At 38.6% G+C, this 18,445-nt stretch overlaps 1 protein-coding gene across 1 annotated transcript in view; it reads left to right on the top strand.

The window, feature by feature from the left end:
- RELN (reelin) overlaps window positions 1–18,445 on the top strand; it is a 407,759-nt gene that overhangs the window by 310,806 nt on the left and 78,508 nt on the right. Inside the window, exons 12-15 of the mRNA XM_082692427.1 lie at window positions 6,601–6,752; window positions 14,204–14,316; window positions 16,092–16,300; window positions 17,510–17,638. Coding sequence (XP_082548553.1) covers window positions 6,601–6,752; window positions 14,204–14,316; window positions 16,092–16,300; window positions 17,510–17,638 — 603 coding nt within the window. The remainder of the gene's footprint in view (window positions 1–6,600; window positions 6,753–14,203; window positions 14,317–16,091; window positions 16,301–17,509; window positions 17,639–18,445) is intronic.

The raw sequence follows: 18,445 nt of genomic DNA, 5'->3' as shown, positions 1-18,445 counted from the left end.
AAATTAAATGTTAAACCTTTCATGTGCAGCACATTCACACACCATCTTTGCTTTTGGTTCTGCCATTCTTGAGTTAGTTTGTAGCCCCCCCTCCTCCCCCTCCAAAAACCAGCTGTCCATGCGAACATCCAGAATACCTCCACTGGCTTCCCTTCCAAGATAGAATCTTTACTGAGGTCACAGAGAAAGAAAGAATGAAATCTGAGTCCTTCCAAAGTGATTTAATTTCTGACAGCTTGGCACAACATCAGCCAGTGATGGGATTTCTCTGTGGAAGGTATTGGAGGAGGCTGCTGGCACCGAAATGTTTAGATGCCCATGTCTTCAACCTTTTCTTTGTTCTCCATAGCCCTTCTTCAGTGGTTCGCCTGATCACCACTGACCACAAGTCAGTCTTGATGATCTAGGGGTTTCTGTGAAGTAAGAGCAGAGCTCTAACACCTCAAGAAGCTTACCCTGTAATTACCTGTATCCTAGAACACATCCAGGAGCATTAGGGAATTGACGGTTTAATTCCCCAGACCCATAAAGTATGCTAAATAGTATAACTATTTATTATTATGTTTTGAAATTCAAAAATAAGAAAATGACTAAGTACAGTTTTGCATATACCTAATAAAATACTGTGTGGCTCATTTGTTTTTTTAAAGATTTTACTTATTTATTTGACAGGCAGAGATCATAAGTAGGCAGAGAGGCAGGCAGAGAGAGAGGATGAAGCAGGCTCCCTGCTGAGCAGAGAGCCCAATTCGGGGCTCGATCCCAGGACCCTGGGATCATGACCCGAGCAGAAGGCAGAGGCTTTAACCCCCTGAGCCACCTAGGTGCCCCTGTGTGGCTCATTTATAAAGAATTAATAGTAGCCTGGAAAATGTGAACATTCCTAATAGAAGTGAAGAGAGACAGACTATAAACCATCTATATCACATTACACAACCATTTGGAAATATACATACAAAAATATTAGAAATAAATATACTAAAATTGTGCTTGTCTCAGGGAGAGTGTGGTTATGGGCAATGTTTTCCCGGCGTTTTTATTTTCCAGTTTTTCAGTAATGAGAATACTGACATTTTAATAGAAAACAAATAGAATTTCTTTTTATAAGTTTCAAAAAATATTGCCAACTGTACTTCTCCATGTAGCCAACCCCTCCCAGGCCACAGACGTCATTTCTGTGAAGCATCTTCCTCTACTTAAAAATTAAAAGCAATGACTGGCAAGTACTGCACATGACGGAATGCTTATAAGGGCAATACACCAGCAAGATATAGAAAAGATGCTTGGAGGGCAAACAGGACTCATCCTGAGGTCACATTTGCTTTCCCATATTTGGTGTTGCTGGCTTTTTCAATGGTTAGAAAGAGAGCAGTCTCGGAACCAGTTCGTTCCACTTCCATCCAACTTCCATTGCTAACAATCCTCTTATGCTACCACCCATATCCTATTAAGGTAACTGCTTTATGAATTTGCTTTGAAGAAGCTCTAAGTATATATATTTTTAAAATTCATCTAAGATTATAGAAGAAAAAATTGAGTAAGACAGTGGTTTTCCGAGGTGTGCCACAGCTTCGTCTCTGACAGATTATTTACTATAGAGAGACCAAAATTCAAAGTATCAGTTATATGTTTTAATAGCACTGCTTGCTAACTGGATTACACCTACATCTGACTCAATATGTCTTTCTTGAATATTGAAAGCTATCCAGTGGGGCAGGGGGACAAGTAAAAGTCAATATAAACTCAATAAAACAATTTTATATTGGCTTCCTTGTTCCAGGGAAATAGTAGCAAAGAATCTTACACATGACCATTGAAAACCAAAATCGCATATAAACCAACAAGAACAATCTGTATTATAGCCCCCTTCAATATAAGTTGGTGCTTTAATTGAAAATGGGTTTTCAAATTATTTAGAATTCTCCAGAACAGTTTGAATATCTTCTTGTATTTTCTACAAATTCTTCCCTCTGTTCTACCCAGAAAACTTATGTTCCCTCTGACTTAGAACACTTTTCACAAAAATGCTTATAAAGCTAAAAAAGGATTTTATTTAAGCTTATAATTCAAGGTAAGTGGACTAGAGATAGGTTGGCAGTCTGTGTTAATATTGTATTAAGTGGATTTTTTTTCTTTTATAAGCATGTTCATTTTTATTAAAGCCAAACCAACCTGACCATTTAGATAACATAAATAATAAACTGAGGAGCCCAGAAGATTACAGACAAAAATCATGAATAGTACCAAAGATCCACGATAGATGAAGTGTCATTTTTCTTTCAGTTCAGTATCCCTTTGCTTAAAGATGAAGTAGTAGCACTTGTACATGGTACTGTGACTTTGTCCAGTCTTGCTGCTTTGCTAATTCTGGTGTGAAAAATTAAAAACACTCATTATAACTTAGAAGTTCACTTGAATGGTCTCTTCCACTTACTTTAAAGCAGCGGTAGTACTACGTTTTGGTGGGGGGAGGGGGACGGGGATCTAACACTTACTGACGTGCTGTCACATCCCAGGCAGCACATTATTTTCTCTAACTGTCCTCCAGTCTGGGTCATATTTCTGTCTTATTGGTGAGAAAGCTGAGTGCTTTCTCCCATTCCAAAGACAATGTTCTTTATTAATGTTATTCCGACAAGAGAGTAAATCAACATAATGCATGTAATAAAAACCAAAAACAAAATTGAATTTGAGTGAAATACAGGGGAACCAATTGAAGAAAAGAATTTTTGAAATGCAGGGAAGCTTTCAGATAGAGTTCATCCTTTACCTTCTCCTAAGCTGTCATGCTAAGGGAAAAAACTCTAAATGAAGGTAGAGAAGCCTTCAGTCGAAGTCTACACCTTGCCAGACCGCACAGGGCTCACGCTCAAGATAAACCTCATGAATATAAATGAATGTGGAAGGGTCTTTACCTATGGCACTTTCCTTATTAAATAACAGCATTTATCCCAAATAGAGACCTTATGGATAGAATGAACTTATTTAACCTCAGAGAGTTCACAGGGATTTAAAAAATCTTATGAATTTGGTAAATGTAGGATCTCAGTAGCCAGGCTTTATCCTATATCTTAGCTCACACTTAAAGGAGCCAACTTTAGGTGATTTGATATAGTCTGGAAAATAGAATAAAACAAATTTTCAGAGATAATGTGAAATGCTTCATTAGCTTTAGAGCATTTTATGCCCATATTTGTAGGCAAAGAATATCTGATTAAAATATGACTTCTATTGCCTCTGTTCATATTCTTAGCATTTTCACCAATGTATAATGAGATCATTGACGTTTTCATTCTGCATTATAATACCTATAAATTGAATGTCTTTCTTCTTTTTTCCTAAAAATTATGTTCTTACTGCAAAGCAGATACGTAAAGGAAAAATCCCAAGTCCCCCATGCTAATCCCGTTTCTCACAGTTAAATTATACACATATATTCATTCAGAAATTTTTCTGTGAGTACACACACACAAACACAGCACCCACTAGAGTCATATTTTGTATACTGTGCCACAACTTAATTTTTTAGGACCACAAACATATAATGAATGTATCTTCTAGTCAGTAAATATAGATCAGGATTTCAAAAGGGTGATGTACCAGTTTATCTGGTTGAACTCCTTTGACAGACAAAAAATATTGTAATGAAAATTTTTGCATACTTGTTAAAGTATTTTTGAAAGGTAGATTCCTAAAAGGGAAAGGAAAATTAGAGAATCAGATACATACACGTACATATACATACATGGAGGTATGTAGTTTTCATCTTGATAGTTACTGCCAAATTGCCCTTCAAAGAATAGATCTCATTCTATTTTTAAGCTAATGAAAGAAATCTTTTTTAATTTCAGCTTTCCTGAGGCATCACTGACATACAAGATTGTGAGAAAGTTAAAGCACATCATCGTGACACGATATATGTATTCGTTGTGAAAGAACTCCATCCAGTTAATTAACACATCCATCGCCTAACATATTTATCTTTTCTGTGTGAAAAGATTTAATTTCTATCCTCTTGTACCTTTCTTAAAAATATCAAAGTATGAGCTGATTAAAACATAATTAATTGTATTCTCAAAGCATTCCAAAATAGTTAATAGAGAGGACCATCCACTTTCCAGCTAAGAAACTGCTTTAAATCATCTTTACTTACAAAAATATTCCTCTTTTTTGGACACAAGAATAGAAAAGTCATATTTTAAAGATCTAAATTAAACATCATTATAACCTTGCTACATCTAAGGAACAAAGTTGCCTTAAGGCATTTTATTGATTATGAAATTTTTTTCCTATGTTCCAAACTCTACCAACTGTATTATAAATAATAGATACCACTGTATCTATAATAAATAATATAGGGGCTCTTTTTTTGGACTTAGTCATCAAAGCATAAAGCATAAATATAAATTGCTATGTTGTAGAGGTCTCTCCCCTGTAGGCAGACAGTCCTTCAAATGCAACTCACTACAACCACATTTACCTGAGGAAGACATAAATTAGGCTGTAGAAGAGTAACACTTGTTTTCAGGAAAATGCCATGCCATCAAAACTACTACTAAAACTCTAGAGCTCCTCAGATACTACTTCCGGCCTCAAAGATTTGGTTATGTTATGATTTTACTTCATGTAAGTGATTATGGAGAGACGGTCGGGGACTATCTAGAAAAGACCCACAACTTGGCACCCTCATGGATCTGGACTCTCAAGTCCAGGGACTGAAAGCCTTGCTCTGCTATCCCTCAAGGATACTTTGTCTCCAACTAAGCTTGAGCCGGTATCTACACAAATTCATGAAAGAATGAGCTTATGCCACAACAGACTTCGCCTGAATTTTTAATAAATGCAAGATAATTTATTCAAATCACTGACACGCAAAATGATTTTTTAGATCTCCCTCTCTCCGCTTCTTTCTCTTCAAAGCAGACTCAACTTTCCATTTCATTTGATTATAAATATTTGGGTTTCTAAAGAAAATAACTTCACTTTTGTTATCTTCCAACATTTAAAAGTGGGAGAAATAAAGACTAATGTAGAGTAAAATTGAATATATTGGACTTAAAATAAAGATTGAAAAGAAACATACAGAGACGCCTGGGTGGCCCTGTCGGTTAAGCGTCCAACTCTTGGTTTAGGCTCAGGTCGTGGTCTCAGGGTTGTGAGATTGAGTTCGGCATGAGGCTCCACTCTCATGAGGAGTCTGCTTGAGATTCTCTCTCCCTCTGCCCCTCCCGATTGTGTGTGTGCACTCTTTTTCTCTCGCAAATAAAAAAACCTTAAAAAAAAAGAAAGAAAGAAATATACAGTCTGAACATATCTCACACAGCTCTGTCTGTGGTGGAAGTCTTGAAAATAATTCATTTAGATTCATCTAGAAGAATTATTCATTTACAACTAATAATGAGAAAAAGACAACTAATCTCATTTTTCACCTGAATAGAGGTTCTTTTAGTCCAGGACAATTCCATCTTTTTCTATCCAATTTTTCACTTTAAAAATACTCTAACGCCTAAAAGGAGTCATCATATGCATCATTTATAAGCTTAACTTGCTTTGTGGATCAGTAGGCTGAGTGGTTTAATTGGGATAAATGGAGCAAGTAAAAGACCAATGAACCAGTGTGAGATTTTCTTGTATGAGTCAAGAGAGGTTTCTTGTTAATTTACAGTGGTCTAGCACTATGAAGAGCTGCTTCAAAAAGTTATTTTTGAGTTTCTTGAGTGATTAATATAATCTGCTAAATTATGAAAAAAAAGACATTTCCTAAACATCTTGGTCCCAAATCTATTATAAACTGAAATGGGTCAACATAATCTCCCTAACATGATACAGTCTTTAGAACCGTAACTACTAAAATAACAACAAACTGAGAAACAGAAGATCTCAATTTTAGAGCTAAATAGGCAATTAGCCTTAGGCAAGCCACTTACCTCTGTGTGTCCCAATTTCCTCCATGTGTGGGCAGGCGAGTTATGTGACTAGCAATGTCCAGATTAGACACAAGCAGAAATAAACACTAAGGAGAAACAGGAATTTTAAAATATTAGATATTTTTGTTCTCTCCTGTATATCTGATTCTATATTTTTTGACATGATCCAGTTTAAATCTCCTCTTCTTTGGAAAACTTGCTAGACTCTTGCCACTCCTACGACTTTACGTTCTATTTACATTTTTTACATTATTACTTTATTATTGCATTATTACATTATTATTTACATTACATTCTAGTTACATTTTGGTAATGTGCAAAATACCATAAAAGTGTATGATCTTATGATACTCTCTTTTATGGTTCCCTGTTTCCTCAGTTCAGACTTGACCCCCCCACACCAATCTTGACTGTAGGTACTTTGAGAATAAAGACTATCATGTAGTAGACATACTATACATAGTATTGATTAAATTTATCCTCTGCAGAAAAATCATTATTGTGAATGGAATGTGTTTAAAATTTGTTCATTATTAAATCGGTTGTACCACATCTTTATTTCAGAATGATTGATTATTAAGTATATGTTCCTCAGTAAAAATAAAATGCCATAACCTATGAATCTTTGACTTAATATTCCAATTGTTCATGATTCTCACTTTTTTTTTTTAAGGTGGGACATCTTGGGAGCTGTCATTGGTACAGAATGTGGAACAGTAGAATCGGGTTTATCGATGGTCTTCCTCAAAGATGGAGAGAGGAAACTATGCACCCCGTATATGGATACCACCGGTTATGGGAACCTGAGATTTTACTTTGTTATGGGTAGGTACAATTTGAACAAATTTTGTTGACCTAAGGCAGAACCTACATAAGGCAGAGCCCATATTCCTGTGGAAGTAAGATTGTTTGTTATCTAACAACATAAAATGAAATTCATGAAATCACAGTTCTATTAGAAGAACAAAAGCTCACACCTGCTTCAGACCAGCCCCACTAGTACCATCCTATAAGAGAGCTAGTCCTGAAATGCCTTGGTAGTCCTGAAGGTAAAATGCCACCTCAATGACCACCTCTCCCTCAGTGGTCATAGCTGAAAAGACAATGGGAGAGAAGCTGAGAACAAAATCACTCCTTTGTCCAAAGTCCCTGGCTTCCCCCAGAAGCAGTCATCCAAGTAAGCCATTTGTTTTCATGGATATATCATGATTTCATCACTGATGAAATGAATGGGAAGTTAAGAAACATGTTTATAATACCTTAATAACACTGTCCGCTTTTTAATATGTGCCAAACACACAAAGAAGGTGCTCATAAGATGTACTTTTCCCCAGATTATTGTGGAGCATATAAGTAGATAAACATTTAGAAAAATACCCAAGGAAGAATGAGGGGGTTGAAATTAGGGCCCTCTCAAAATTATTGTGTTGGTTACGTATTCTTCCACTGGATGTCATTCCAGATATGTGAGTAGGTGTCACATGCCTTTTTTGTTGAGTGACTAGACAAGCACAGGCAACACCTGGAAGCGAAACAGGAAATAAACACTTAATAAACATTTACCACCTTTGAACTTACTCACAAAGATGTCAGCTCATCAGGACAAACAGGCCCCCTGAGTCTGGGCTTTAGCACTGGCTGTTTATTTCCCTCACATTCCTTACTTCCTGTACGTTAGAATGGCACAGTTAAGTTCAGATTATCCCATGTTCCAAAACACTGTCTGCTTGATGCAACCTCATTTTCCATATGATCTGTTTGATAATGGGGAAGTTGTGCCTGTAAAATATAATAATGTAATCATCCTACATTAAGGATCTCCCCAATTAGACTCTGAAATGGACTGTATACTTAGAGACCCAAAGTTCATTTCCTTTACAAAATTAGAATACAAACTGGCTCTCGTTTTATTAAGAAAGATTCCTGGGAAAGCTTAACCTTCCTCTCAAAAAAGTTGTGATAAACTTTCAGCTTGTCAGTGCTTCTAATTCTAAGCATTTTCACTTTTTACCATTTTTCATGTAATATTCGAATTCTTGATTTTTTTTTCAAGATCAGTCATACTAAATCAACCCCATTCAGCACCTTTGTAAAGCACTGACATGTTTATGTAAGTGTCTTTGTAGAACGAATTTAATCATCTATAATTCTTTCTGCATATTATTAATGAATCAATTAAAATAATATTGATGATGAAGAAAAATCTCATCTGAATGAGCCGACAATATATTATCCCAAATAAAAGCATCTCCATTTCATTTTAAAAATTAATTAATTCTGATTGACTAGAGTCCACTGAGCTAAGTTATGTGGAGAATATAATCAGGGGTCATAATGGTACCTACATTTCAGAGTTGCTGATCAGTGATTGAATTCAGGCAAATCCCTTAAAACAGCACCTAATGCAAATAGGTATGACTCACTGTATCTTTTTTTATACATAAAAATTGCTTAGAATTCCTGCCCACAAGTAACATCTAAAAGTCAGTCAAAGAAAGACAAATACTGTATGATTTCACTTATATGTGGAATTTAAGATATAAGCAAAGAAAGAGAGAGACAAACCAAGAAACAGACTCTTAACTCTAGAGAACAAAGTAATGGTCACCAGAGGGGGAGAGAATGGGGGATGGGTGAAATAGGTGAAAGGAAGGAAGAGTACGCTTGTCATCATGAGCCCTGAGAACTGTGCAGAGCTGTGGAATCACTGTATTGTACGCCTGAAACTAAGATAACCTGGGAATTTAAATAAAAATTTTTAAGAAGAAAGAATGTTATGGGCTATAATGAAATGAAATGGTATGTGCCAAGGACACTCTGGGTCGCTTCAGTGTCGGGATCAGAGCAACACTCCATGAGGGAGACGACATTTGAACTGGTACTTGAAGGATGGCCATAATTTAAATCTAAAGGGATTTTATAAACTGAAACCAATATCACACTGTTTTCATTACACTTGGATAAAAATTTTAAGAACAAAAAAATTATAACTTACCTCTAAGGAAGAGAGAGAGGAGGAAGATGATAGATCTCTCAAAGAAGAGGGAAATAAAGGGCATTTTATTTTATCCAAAGTCAGAACAGAAACTGTAATGTAAAAATACGTCCCTATACTTCTGCAGATATATAAACGGGAGAGTTCATTTCGAGTGTCATATTGAAACAGGGTGAATTGTGAATATTAAAAACAAGTTTTTAAGGGTTTGAAGGGAGAAGAGAATGACAAGCTAAGCCAGCATTTTGAGAAAAAGCACAGGTATAAATTCGCATGACTTCTTTTGGGGTGGGTGATTTTCCCAATACAACCAAGTACAAAAGTAGAAGATGGGACAAGAAAAGAGAACCAGAACCAGAATGGCGATTTTCTTTAATACTAACTGAGGACTGAGGAGTTTGGGTTCTTTCTCGAGGCCGTGTGGAGCCACCAGATGATTCCTGTCAGTTCTGTAATGTATTCTCATCTGTGTTTTAGAAAGATAACTCTGGCATGAATGTGAAGGAAAGACGGAAACACTCAGAAATTAGAGGGTAGGAGGCCAGTTAGGATAGGGTTGTCAGAGTTAGAAGGAGAAAAAAAAAAAAAAACAGCTTTTTAAAAAAAAAATTTTAAATGTGGGGTGCTTCGGTTGTGCAGTTGGTTAAGCATCCAACTCTTGGTTTTGGTTCAGGTCGTGATCTCAGGGTCATGAGATCGAGCCCCATGTTGGCCACCACACTCAGCATAGAGTCTGTTTGACAGTCTCTCTCCTTCTCCTTCTGCCCCTCCCACTCATGCACAGTCTCTCTTTCTAAAATAGTCTTTTAAAAGTTTTTTAATTGAAGTGTAACTGACATACAATATCCTCTTAGTTCCAGGTGTACATCATAGTGATTCGGGAGTTTCAAACAGGATAAAATGATCCCTGTGATGAATCTAGTTTCCATCTGTCACTGCACAGTTATTCCAGTATTACTGACCACATTCCCTATGCTGTCACCCCCCATGACTTATTTATTTTATAACTGGAAGTCTATACCTCTTAATCCCCTTTACCTATTTAAATCTGAATTTCAGATAAATAATTTTTTCATATAAATATTGTTTGTGCAATATATTTCATCTGGCAAGTCTGTTAGGAAACTATTGCACTATTCCAAGCAACAAAGGAACAGGACAGTGACAGTGGTAATAATATGAAGGAGGGGACAGAGAATAAACAGCTGAAGAGAAGGAACCAACTGAGGTTCACACCCAAAAGACTACGGGGATTATGAGATCAGTATTGGAAAGGAAAGAGATTCCTTTCTTGGATTTCTTCCTTGGATTTCTTGGATTTCTTCCTATTTCCCAAGATAGCAAATGTCCAAAAATAAATAAATAAAAAGCAGATATGGAGTAGAAGATTTTGGCATTACATATGTTGAGGTTGAGGCTTCTGGAAAATGTCTACGAAGGTAGACATTTTTCTGAGGGTCTGAACCAGACTTGAAAGTCATCAGCACATAGGTGATAAGAGGAGCCACTCAGCAGAGTTGCTGTATTCTCCCAAACAGAAAGGGGAATAGACAAAGGACAGGAAAAATTCTTAGGGGGACCCCTCATCTAGGTAAAGGTGGAAGGCGTGGAGCTAGACAAAGGATACTGAGAAAGGACACAAAGATGTGGGAGGAAGGTGTTCTACACTGAAGAAGGAAGGGAAAGGGTGGGGACCAGCCCACAGAGAAGCCAACCAGGATAGGGGTTGAGAACCCCACCCCCGCGAAGGGACTTTTCAGCAAGTATTCCCCATGGTATGGTGCTCAGGAAGCCAAAGCACATAGAGTTAAAAGAAATAAAAGACTTGTATCCCTGAAAAAAGGCCACTCCTTCAAGCAGTTCATCAGTTACAGAAGAAAAGAAATGGGGTCTGGATCTTGAGCTCAGAGAAAGCAGGATCTAGCAAAGGTGGTTTTTAAGGTAGGAGAGGATGTAATCGGACAGGACAGTAAGGGGAAAATGGGTACGGTAAGACTAGAAAGACTTCCAAACTTCTGTAGCTGATGGAGAAGACAGCAACATGGAAAGAGATCTGAGATATGGTAGACAGCTTATACGGGCATCTTTAGAAAATCATTGTCTGATTGTTCATCTAGACAAAATCACACTTCCTTCCTCTCTGGCTTGCCTGTGCTTTCTTCCTGGTCTCATCCCTTGGTTCAGATCGATCTACTGGGACAATTTCTGGGAAATTTGCTCAGTTTTCAAATTTTGGTTCAGGTCTGTTTCCTTCATTCATATATTCATTCAATACAAATTCACTGAGGACCAGTATCCGACACTGTTCTTAGAGTCAGAATGGGTGAATGAGATAAAAATAATCGAACACTCATCATTCATTCCTTTACTATGCCTTCCCCATATTCACCGGACATCTCCCATACACCCATCTCTTTTGTCCCCACTTGTATCTCTTTTCTCTGAATTTTGTCTGTGATTATGACAGCACAACACAGTTTACTGCTAATTGTCATTCTTCCATGTGTATTATTCTTGTTTCCTTGCTAAATTACAAACTTTTACCTTTTATTTTCCCTTCAAGCCCAATGTCCTGTACATAGTAAATAACAAAATTGCTCTCCTAACATGAATGTCTTAAAAGCTACTTAAAGCAGGACTTAAACTATTTGAAACCTAACTGTCCACCTAGTTTTTATTGAAATCTTCTGTAATTGCTGTACACAATGCCCCTTGAGTCATACCTCCCCACAATACATCAAAGCGAATGAAACTGAAGAAGAATCCGTGTCTTTCTGTGCGAGCTGCTGTCACTGAAACTTCACAGAGCTGATAAATTGCCCCCTGAGGGATCTTTTAGATAAAGTCTGTCATCGTTTTAAAGTCTTGGCTCCTTTTGGACTTTCTTCTTCTGTCATTCTGGGCGGGAGGAGCTCTCGCGTGTGTCTCTTCTCCCTTCTGAAAGGCAGGTGAAGTTCACGAACTGTTCTTAAGAGAGCAGAGACTTACAGGGAACAAATCAGTGAAATTAGAGAGGACTGAGGTGCAGTTCCTGTGTCTCTGGGTGTGGTGCTTTAAATCCACACTGCCTGTGACCTTCCACCTTCCCTGTGTTCTTTTTGGTAAGTCTTGAATACATCCTCATAAAGTTACAGTTTTTAGATGGGGGTTTAGTTTTCATGCAGATCTCTTCTCCCAGAAACAGTCATCTAGAATGACTTTGACTAGCTCTGTTTACCACAGTGTAGCCATGTGTAATGAAATGCTTAGAAAAAAGAAAATCTGGTATCAGATAGCAAAAGCATAAGGTTCTCTCTACCAGTTGTTGCCCTTAAATAATAAACATCTGTTAGGATGAAGGTGACATTATCACCACATCTGGCCGCTCTCTTCTCAGTTCAGATTAGTTAACTCAATAAATATGTATAATATGTCAACTTATATATGTCTAACAGATGTAACATGCTGTATTTCTATGCTTCATAGATAACCAGGATCTAAGTTACTTCTATTATTATGATCTTTCTTATACTGATTAAGTTCTAGCTTTCTTACTTAAAGCATCACATGTCAGTAATTTCTTCCCAACATCAGACCCCAGTGTCCGAGACTGAGATTCTGCCATTTTTCCTCCTTTCCTCTTTCCCTCTCTCCCTTCCTTTCTTCCTTCAGATGGTGAGTCTCAACCATTATTTGTTGATTTAACTAGATTAATTATCAGAAGGTAACCTTGTTCTAGAATTTTAAGGTTACTCTACTGTCCCCATAGAGTATTAGCAACAGAAATTGCCTATAGATAAAAGTTAACATTAATGGTGATTAATTTAAGAACTGGAGGGAGTTATTTTGGAATATAGGAATAAAATTAAGAGTTAATGTTATAAATTTTGGACCATAAGGGTAGAATATTTGCCAGGAAATCCACGTACCTACTTACATTCCTGCTACGATGATTGGTGCCGTTGTGGACGGTAGCCATGGGTGGGGAGAGGCCTCTGTGTAGACATGAAGTCCTTTAAAATCCAGATTCTGCAGACAATTCGCGGACGCCAGCAATACTAAGGATGACTGGCTGGATGCAGTAGTGAAAAGAGTAAGGTCAAGGGCTAAAAGTCATACCATTGACTCACAGCTTTTCCATCGGTTATTTGAATGGTCAGTTTCAGGTCCCTGCTCTGTTGTTCAGCTTCGTCCTCAGGATAATCTTAATTACCTTACAGTTTGAATGTTCCACTTGACTGTAAAGTAGACCAAAAGAGAATTAGCTACTCTGTGTACTTTCCAACAACCAAATGAGGTACAAAAATAAAAATGAAGAATGTAGAATGAACTGCAGTTAAGATGCCAATACCTGGGGCACCTGGGTGGCTCAGTGGGTTAAAGCCTCTGCCTGCGGCTCAGACCATGACCTCAGGGTCCTAGGATCGAGCCCCGCATCGGGCTCTCTGCTCGGCATGGAGCCTGTTTCCCCCTCTCTCTCTGCCTGCCTCTCTCCCTGCTTATGATCTGTCTCTCTCTGTCAAGTAAATAAATAAAATCTTTTTAAAAATTAAATAAATAAGTTTTTTTAAAAAAGATGCCAGTACCTACTATATGCTAAGATATTAAGGATACCAAGTGCAACTGTTTAAGTAATCACTCAGAAATAGTTGACGTGGGACGCCTGGGTGGCTCAGTTGGTTGGACGACTGCCTTTGGCTCAGGTCATGATCCCGGAGTCCCGCGATCGAGTCCCGTATCAGGCTCCCAGCTCCGTGGGGAGTCTGCTTCACTCTCTGACCTTCTCCTTGCTCATGCTCTCTCTCACTGTTTCTCTATCAAATAAATAAATAAAATCTTTAAAAAAAAAATAAAAAAAAATTTAAAAAAAAAGAAATAGTTGACGCAGTGAGTCACCACATTTTTTCAAAACCATCATCAATCAGGTCTGAATTTGAGCCAGTAAGACCTTAAATATAAGGAAGTGACAGTTTCTTAAAAAGCAGAGCATATCTTTTTTAATGTGTGTTCAAATACAGACAGGCCGCCACAGCTCATTGCAAACTATCATTTGAGCAACCTCACTAACTAAGCACACAGTTACTTTGGCCTTGCCAAATAGCAAGTCTTCGATCTTTAGCAGGAGAGAGTTCTATTTGAACTATCTTGATAAATTATTTCCTTGGGTCTGGTTACTTTTGTTTAGGGTCATTCTTAAGGGACATCTGGGTTCTGTAAGTATTTTTTTATTCTGAACGTTAACACCACACGTGTTTATGGATGCAGTCTGGTACCAAGAACTTAGAGTTTTTGTTTTGTTCAGGAGGAGTCTGTGACCCTGGAGATTCTCATGAAAATGATGTCAGCCTGTACGCGAAGACTGAAGGAAGGAAAGAGCACATTACACTGGATACTCTTTCGTATTCCTCCTATAAGGTACTGATGCCGATTCAGGTACCAAATGACCCCACCCCAGATCTCCCTCGACAATCCGAGTTCGAAACCATGGACATCCTGCTAGATGCGGAGGAGATCACTCTCTTAGAAGCCCAGGAAATTGCCAGATTTCTTTAAAAGTGACATGGATGGGGCACCTGGGTGGCTCAGTGGGTTAAGCCTCTGCCTTTGGCTCAGGTCATGATCTCAGGGTCCTGGGATCAAGCCCCATATCGGGGCTCTCTGCTCAGCAGGGAGCCTGCTTCCTCCCCTCCCCTCTCTCTGCCTGCTTGTGATTTCTCTCTCTGTCAAATAAAAAAAAAATGACATGGACATTTTAATATTCACTTTTTTTTCCTGATACAAACAAAAAAGGAGGTTTTTATCAGGACAAATGAAGTACGGCCCATTTGAGATGATAGGATGGAGTCCAGTACTCTTTACTCATGTTCCCTAGAAAGCCCTCATTATAGCTTTCATTATAGAACCTCACAGACGTATCGGGCATAATGACTATTTATCCAGCATCTTAGGATTTCCTAGGCAGAAGGCATCATAGAAGTACAGATTATTGTCACTTTTTTTTTCTAATTATAACCACTGAAATTGACGTTTTTCTCCTTTGCCCTTTGGATTTAGGGCATGTGCTAGATCCGGTTATTTGCAAACATCTTCAAAATTATGTGTGACGCTCATCATTAGGTGTAGAACTATTGTTTTCTAGTTTCTATTGTTTTTATTGTTTCTATAGTTTTCTAGAAATCTATTGTAGATTTCTTTGGGCTGAGACTATGCTCACACATTCATTATTAGTTAGGCTTTTCTCCACATTGATGGCACCCTCGATACCGTAAAGAACTTGAACACAGCCAGCACCTAGCATTTCCTGGTTTCAGTTAGGAAGATGGGAGATAAACATTGAGGCTAGAATATGGAACAATCAGAGAAAGTATCTGGCATACCCCACCTGCTAGGGTCATTCAAGTTAGACCCTTTGGGATTTCGTAATGGACTAGCTTTCCACTGGTGACTAGCTAGGGTTACACCCGCTCTGGTCAGCTGCATGCCTCAGACCAAGTCAGTTATGTTAGTTATTATGGATTAACCGGTTGACACTGGCTGTTACCACTTAGCATCCTGTTTTCAGAATACGTAGTTTGGCAACCGTTAGTGCCATTCAGATTCACTTTTTTTTAAAAGAAGGCTGATGATAGGGGCACCTCGGTGGCTCAGTGGGTTGGAACCTCTGCCTTCGGCTCAGGTCATGATCCCGGGGTCCTGGGATCAAGCCCTGCATCGGCCTCTCTGCTCAGCAGGGTGCCTGCTTCCTCCTCTTTCTGCCTGCCTCTCTGCCTACCTGTGATCTCTGTCTGTCAAATAAATAAATAAAATCTTTAAAAAAGAAAAGAAAAGAAGGCCGATGATAAAGGATAACATGAAGTTGCCTTTGTCTTGGGCCAAGGTGTATAAAATGAATGCATATGCTCTGATAACTTTTAAAGACCTTAGACTAATTAATCTTCAGGTAGAGAGGGCCTGATCAGGCACACATAGAGAGTTCCAAGCGCCTGCAAAGGAGGACTTCTGAGTGACTCAAACAGATACCCACTAAAGACCACATGGACTCCGTGAAATAAGAGTGAAACACGCAGGAACTTGCCCGGGGCTCATAAACAGCAGTTATATATTAAGTAGCTGCAAGACAGAATCTAGGAGAATTCACACAGACTCACATAGAGGGACAACGAGTGACTTCGGTTTCCTTTGTTTTGAAGGTTCCATCTTTAGTTTCTGTCATCATCAATCCCGAACTTCAGACACCTGCGACCAGATTTTGTCTCAGGCAAAAGAACCATCAAGGACATAACAGGAACGTCTGGGCTGTCGACTTTTTCCATGTCTTACCTGTTCTCCCTTCTACGATGTCTCACATGATACAGTTTTCCATTAATCTGGGCTGTGGAACACATCAGCCTGGTAACAGGTAGGAAGTTCTATTCCGTGAGTGTGTAAACTCTCACACTGATTAGAAATGAACATGTGGGGGTGCCTGGCTGGCTCAGTCAGTGGAGCATGGGACTCTTGATCTCTCACTTGTGAGTTCGAGTCCCATGTTGGGTGTAGAGATTACTTAAAAAATAAAATCTTTAAAAAAATAAACGAACACGTGGACTTGGCTATTAAGTCCAATAACTTCTCAGTAGGTTTCCAGCTGTATTTCTAATGAAACATCCTTTAAAAAAAAATACACACTTTCCTGATTATGATCTCCCTGATATAAGGAAGTGGAGATGCAACAGGGGAGGTTAAGGGGGTAGGAGAAGAATAAATGAAACAAGATGGGATTGGGAGGGAGACAAACCATAAGAGACTCTTAATCTCACAGAACAAACTGAGGGTTGCTGGGGGGAGGGGGATTGAGAGAAGGGGGGTGGGGTTATGGACATTGGGGAGGGTATGTGCTATGGTGAGTGCTGTGAAGTGTGTAAACCTGGCGATTCACACACCTGTACCCCAGAGGATAAAAATATATTATATGTTTATAAAAAATTAAAAATTAAAAAGAAAAAAAATATACACTTCCCTCCACAAAGAGGAGCTCTTAATTAATATGTAGAGTATGACTGGATAATTTTAAGTAGAAATGAGTTCATTCTACGAGCTTGGTCTTAAGTATCAGAAGTGTTTGCATGCGCTGTGGCAGCCATTCATGCTGACAGATTGCTGAGAGAAGAAAAACAAATAAAACTGAAAAAAAGCTTGACCTCATGCGGGTTAGTGACCCCCTAATAATAGGCACCGAAATAAATTAGCACTTCAAGAGCTATGACTTCTCGGTTTCACTTCGCACAAGTGTTGCTCGTCCTTTCGAAGAATTTTGTGATCTCACATTCACGGGATGAGGTGGCGGTGTGAGACATGGTAATTGCCTTGCCATCTATCAGATTGACGCACGCCAATCCAGTTCTCATTTGTTGGCTTTAAAAGATAGTCTGTTTCACTCACGGTAATTTAACTGTTTGCCCTTTGAAGGCTGGTCAGACTGCAGGGGAGGGGAAGTGATCATTTTGGAAACAGCATCCTAAAATTTGTGACCCTAGTTCTACAAATGTTTAAGATACTTAGTGAGGGGTGAGTCTCTTCGTTTTCCCATCTTTATACGTTTTTGTTGTGCTTGTCTTGGTGTTACCAGCGTCAGCTTGGAGTTTTCCACCAACCATGGGCGCTCCTGGTCCCTCCTCCACACTGAGTGTTTGCCCGAGATCTGTGCTGGACCCCACCTCCCGCATAGTACGATCTACTCCTCCGAAAACTATAGCGGGTGAGTACGTTCTCCCTGAACCGGGAGACTTGAATCCATGTTGTGACTCAAAATCCAGGAGTAAACCTGAGATTCTACTTTTTCGTAATAGGTAAGGAAGCTGCCTTCTCATTTTCAGGTGATGTAGGAAGGATCTCACTTAGGGAAAAAAGCGCAGGGGGTACAATAACTTCAGTAAATCTGATGCAAGATCACAGATTGCAGGGTCACTCATTCTTTACGTACTTGGCTTTTATATTTTGGATATATAAATTTAAATTCTGTATCATGATTGCATGTTTATTGCCAAAAAAGCTTCTTGCCAAGATACTTAGGGAAAGATGTAGCATAGAGAGGTAGAAGAAAGTGAAGCTGTGGGTTCAAACCTGGTTTTGCCATCTACTTGAGTAATGATATTTACTCTCTCACTTTCCCCTTCTAAATTAAGGACAATGGTACACCCCCTTTGAGGGCTGTTTAGAGAATTAAAGATGACTGTGCAAAACACCTTCCACCTTACAGAATAAGCACTGGATTAACTGGCAAAATTAAGTTGAGAATGATTTTCTTTCTTAGCCTCTCTTGAAATGTGCACAGGACCAGGGGAGAGCAAAAAGCAGAAAGCCCCATGTTGGCCCAAATGCATATCATAGAATAATATGTAAGGTCTGAGTATTGATGTAAAAATTCCTAAAAAGAAACAAAGAAAATATCACTTGCTATTAAGAACAAACGCATTACTCCAGTGCGATACGGGTGTTTTTAGAAGCTCCACAGGTGCAGTTGAAGAGATTATTGCCAAACTTTAGTGCTGCCCCAAGCATTCAG

Source organism: Mustela nivalis (assembly GCF_964662115.1).
Source record: "Mustela nivalis genome assembly, chromosome: 12".
In the NCBI taxonomy this organism is placed as follows: domain Eukaryota; kingdom Metazoa; phylum Chordata; class Mammalia; order Carnivora; family Mustelidae; genus Mustela; species Mustela nivalis.
Note: the sequence above shows the minus strand (reverse complement) of the source record. Positions and strands in the feature narration are given on the sequence as shown.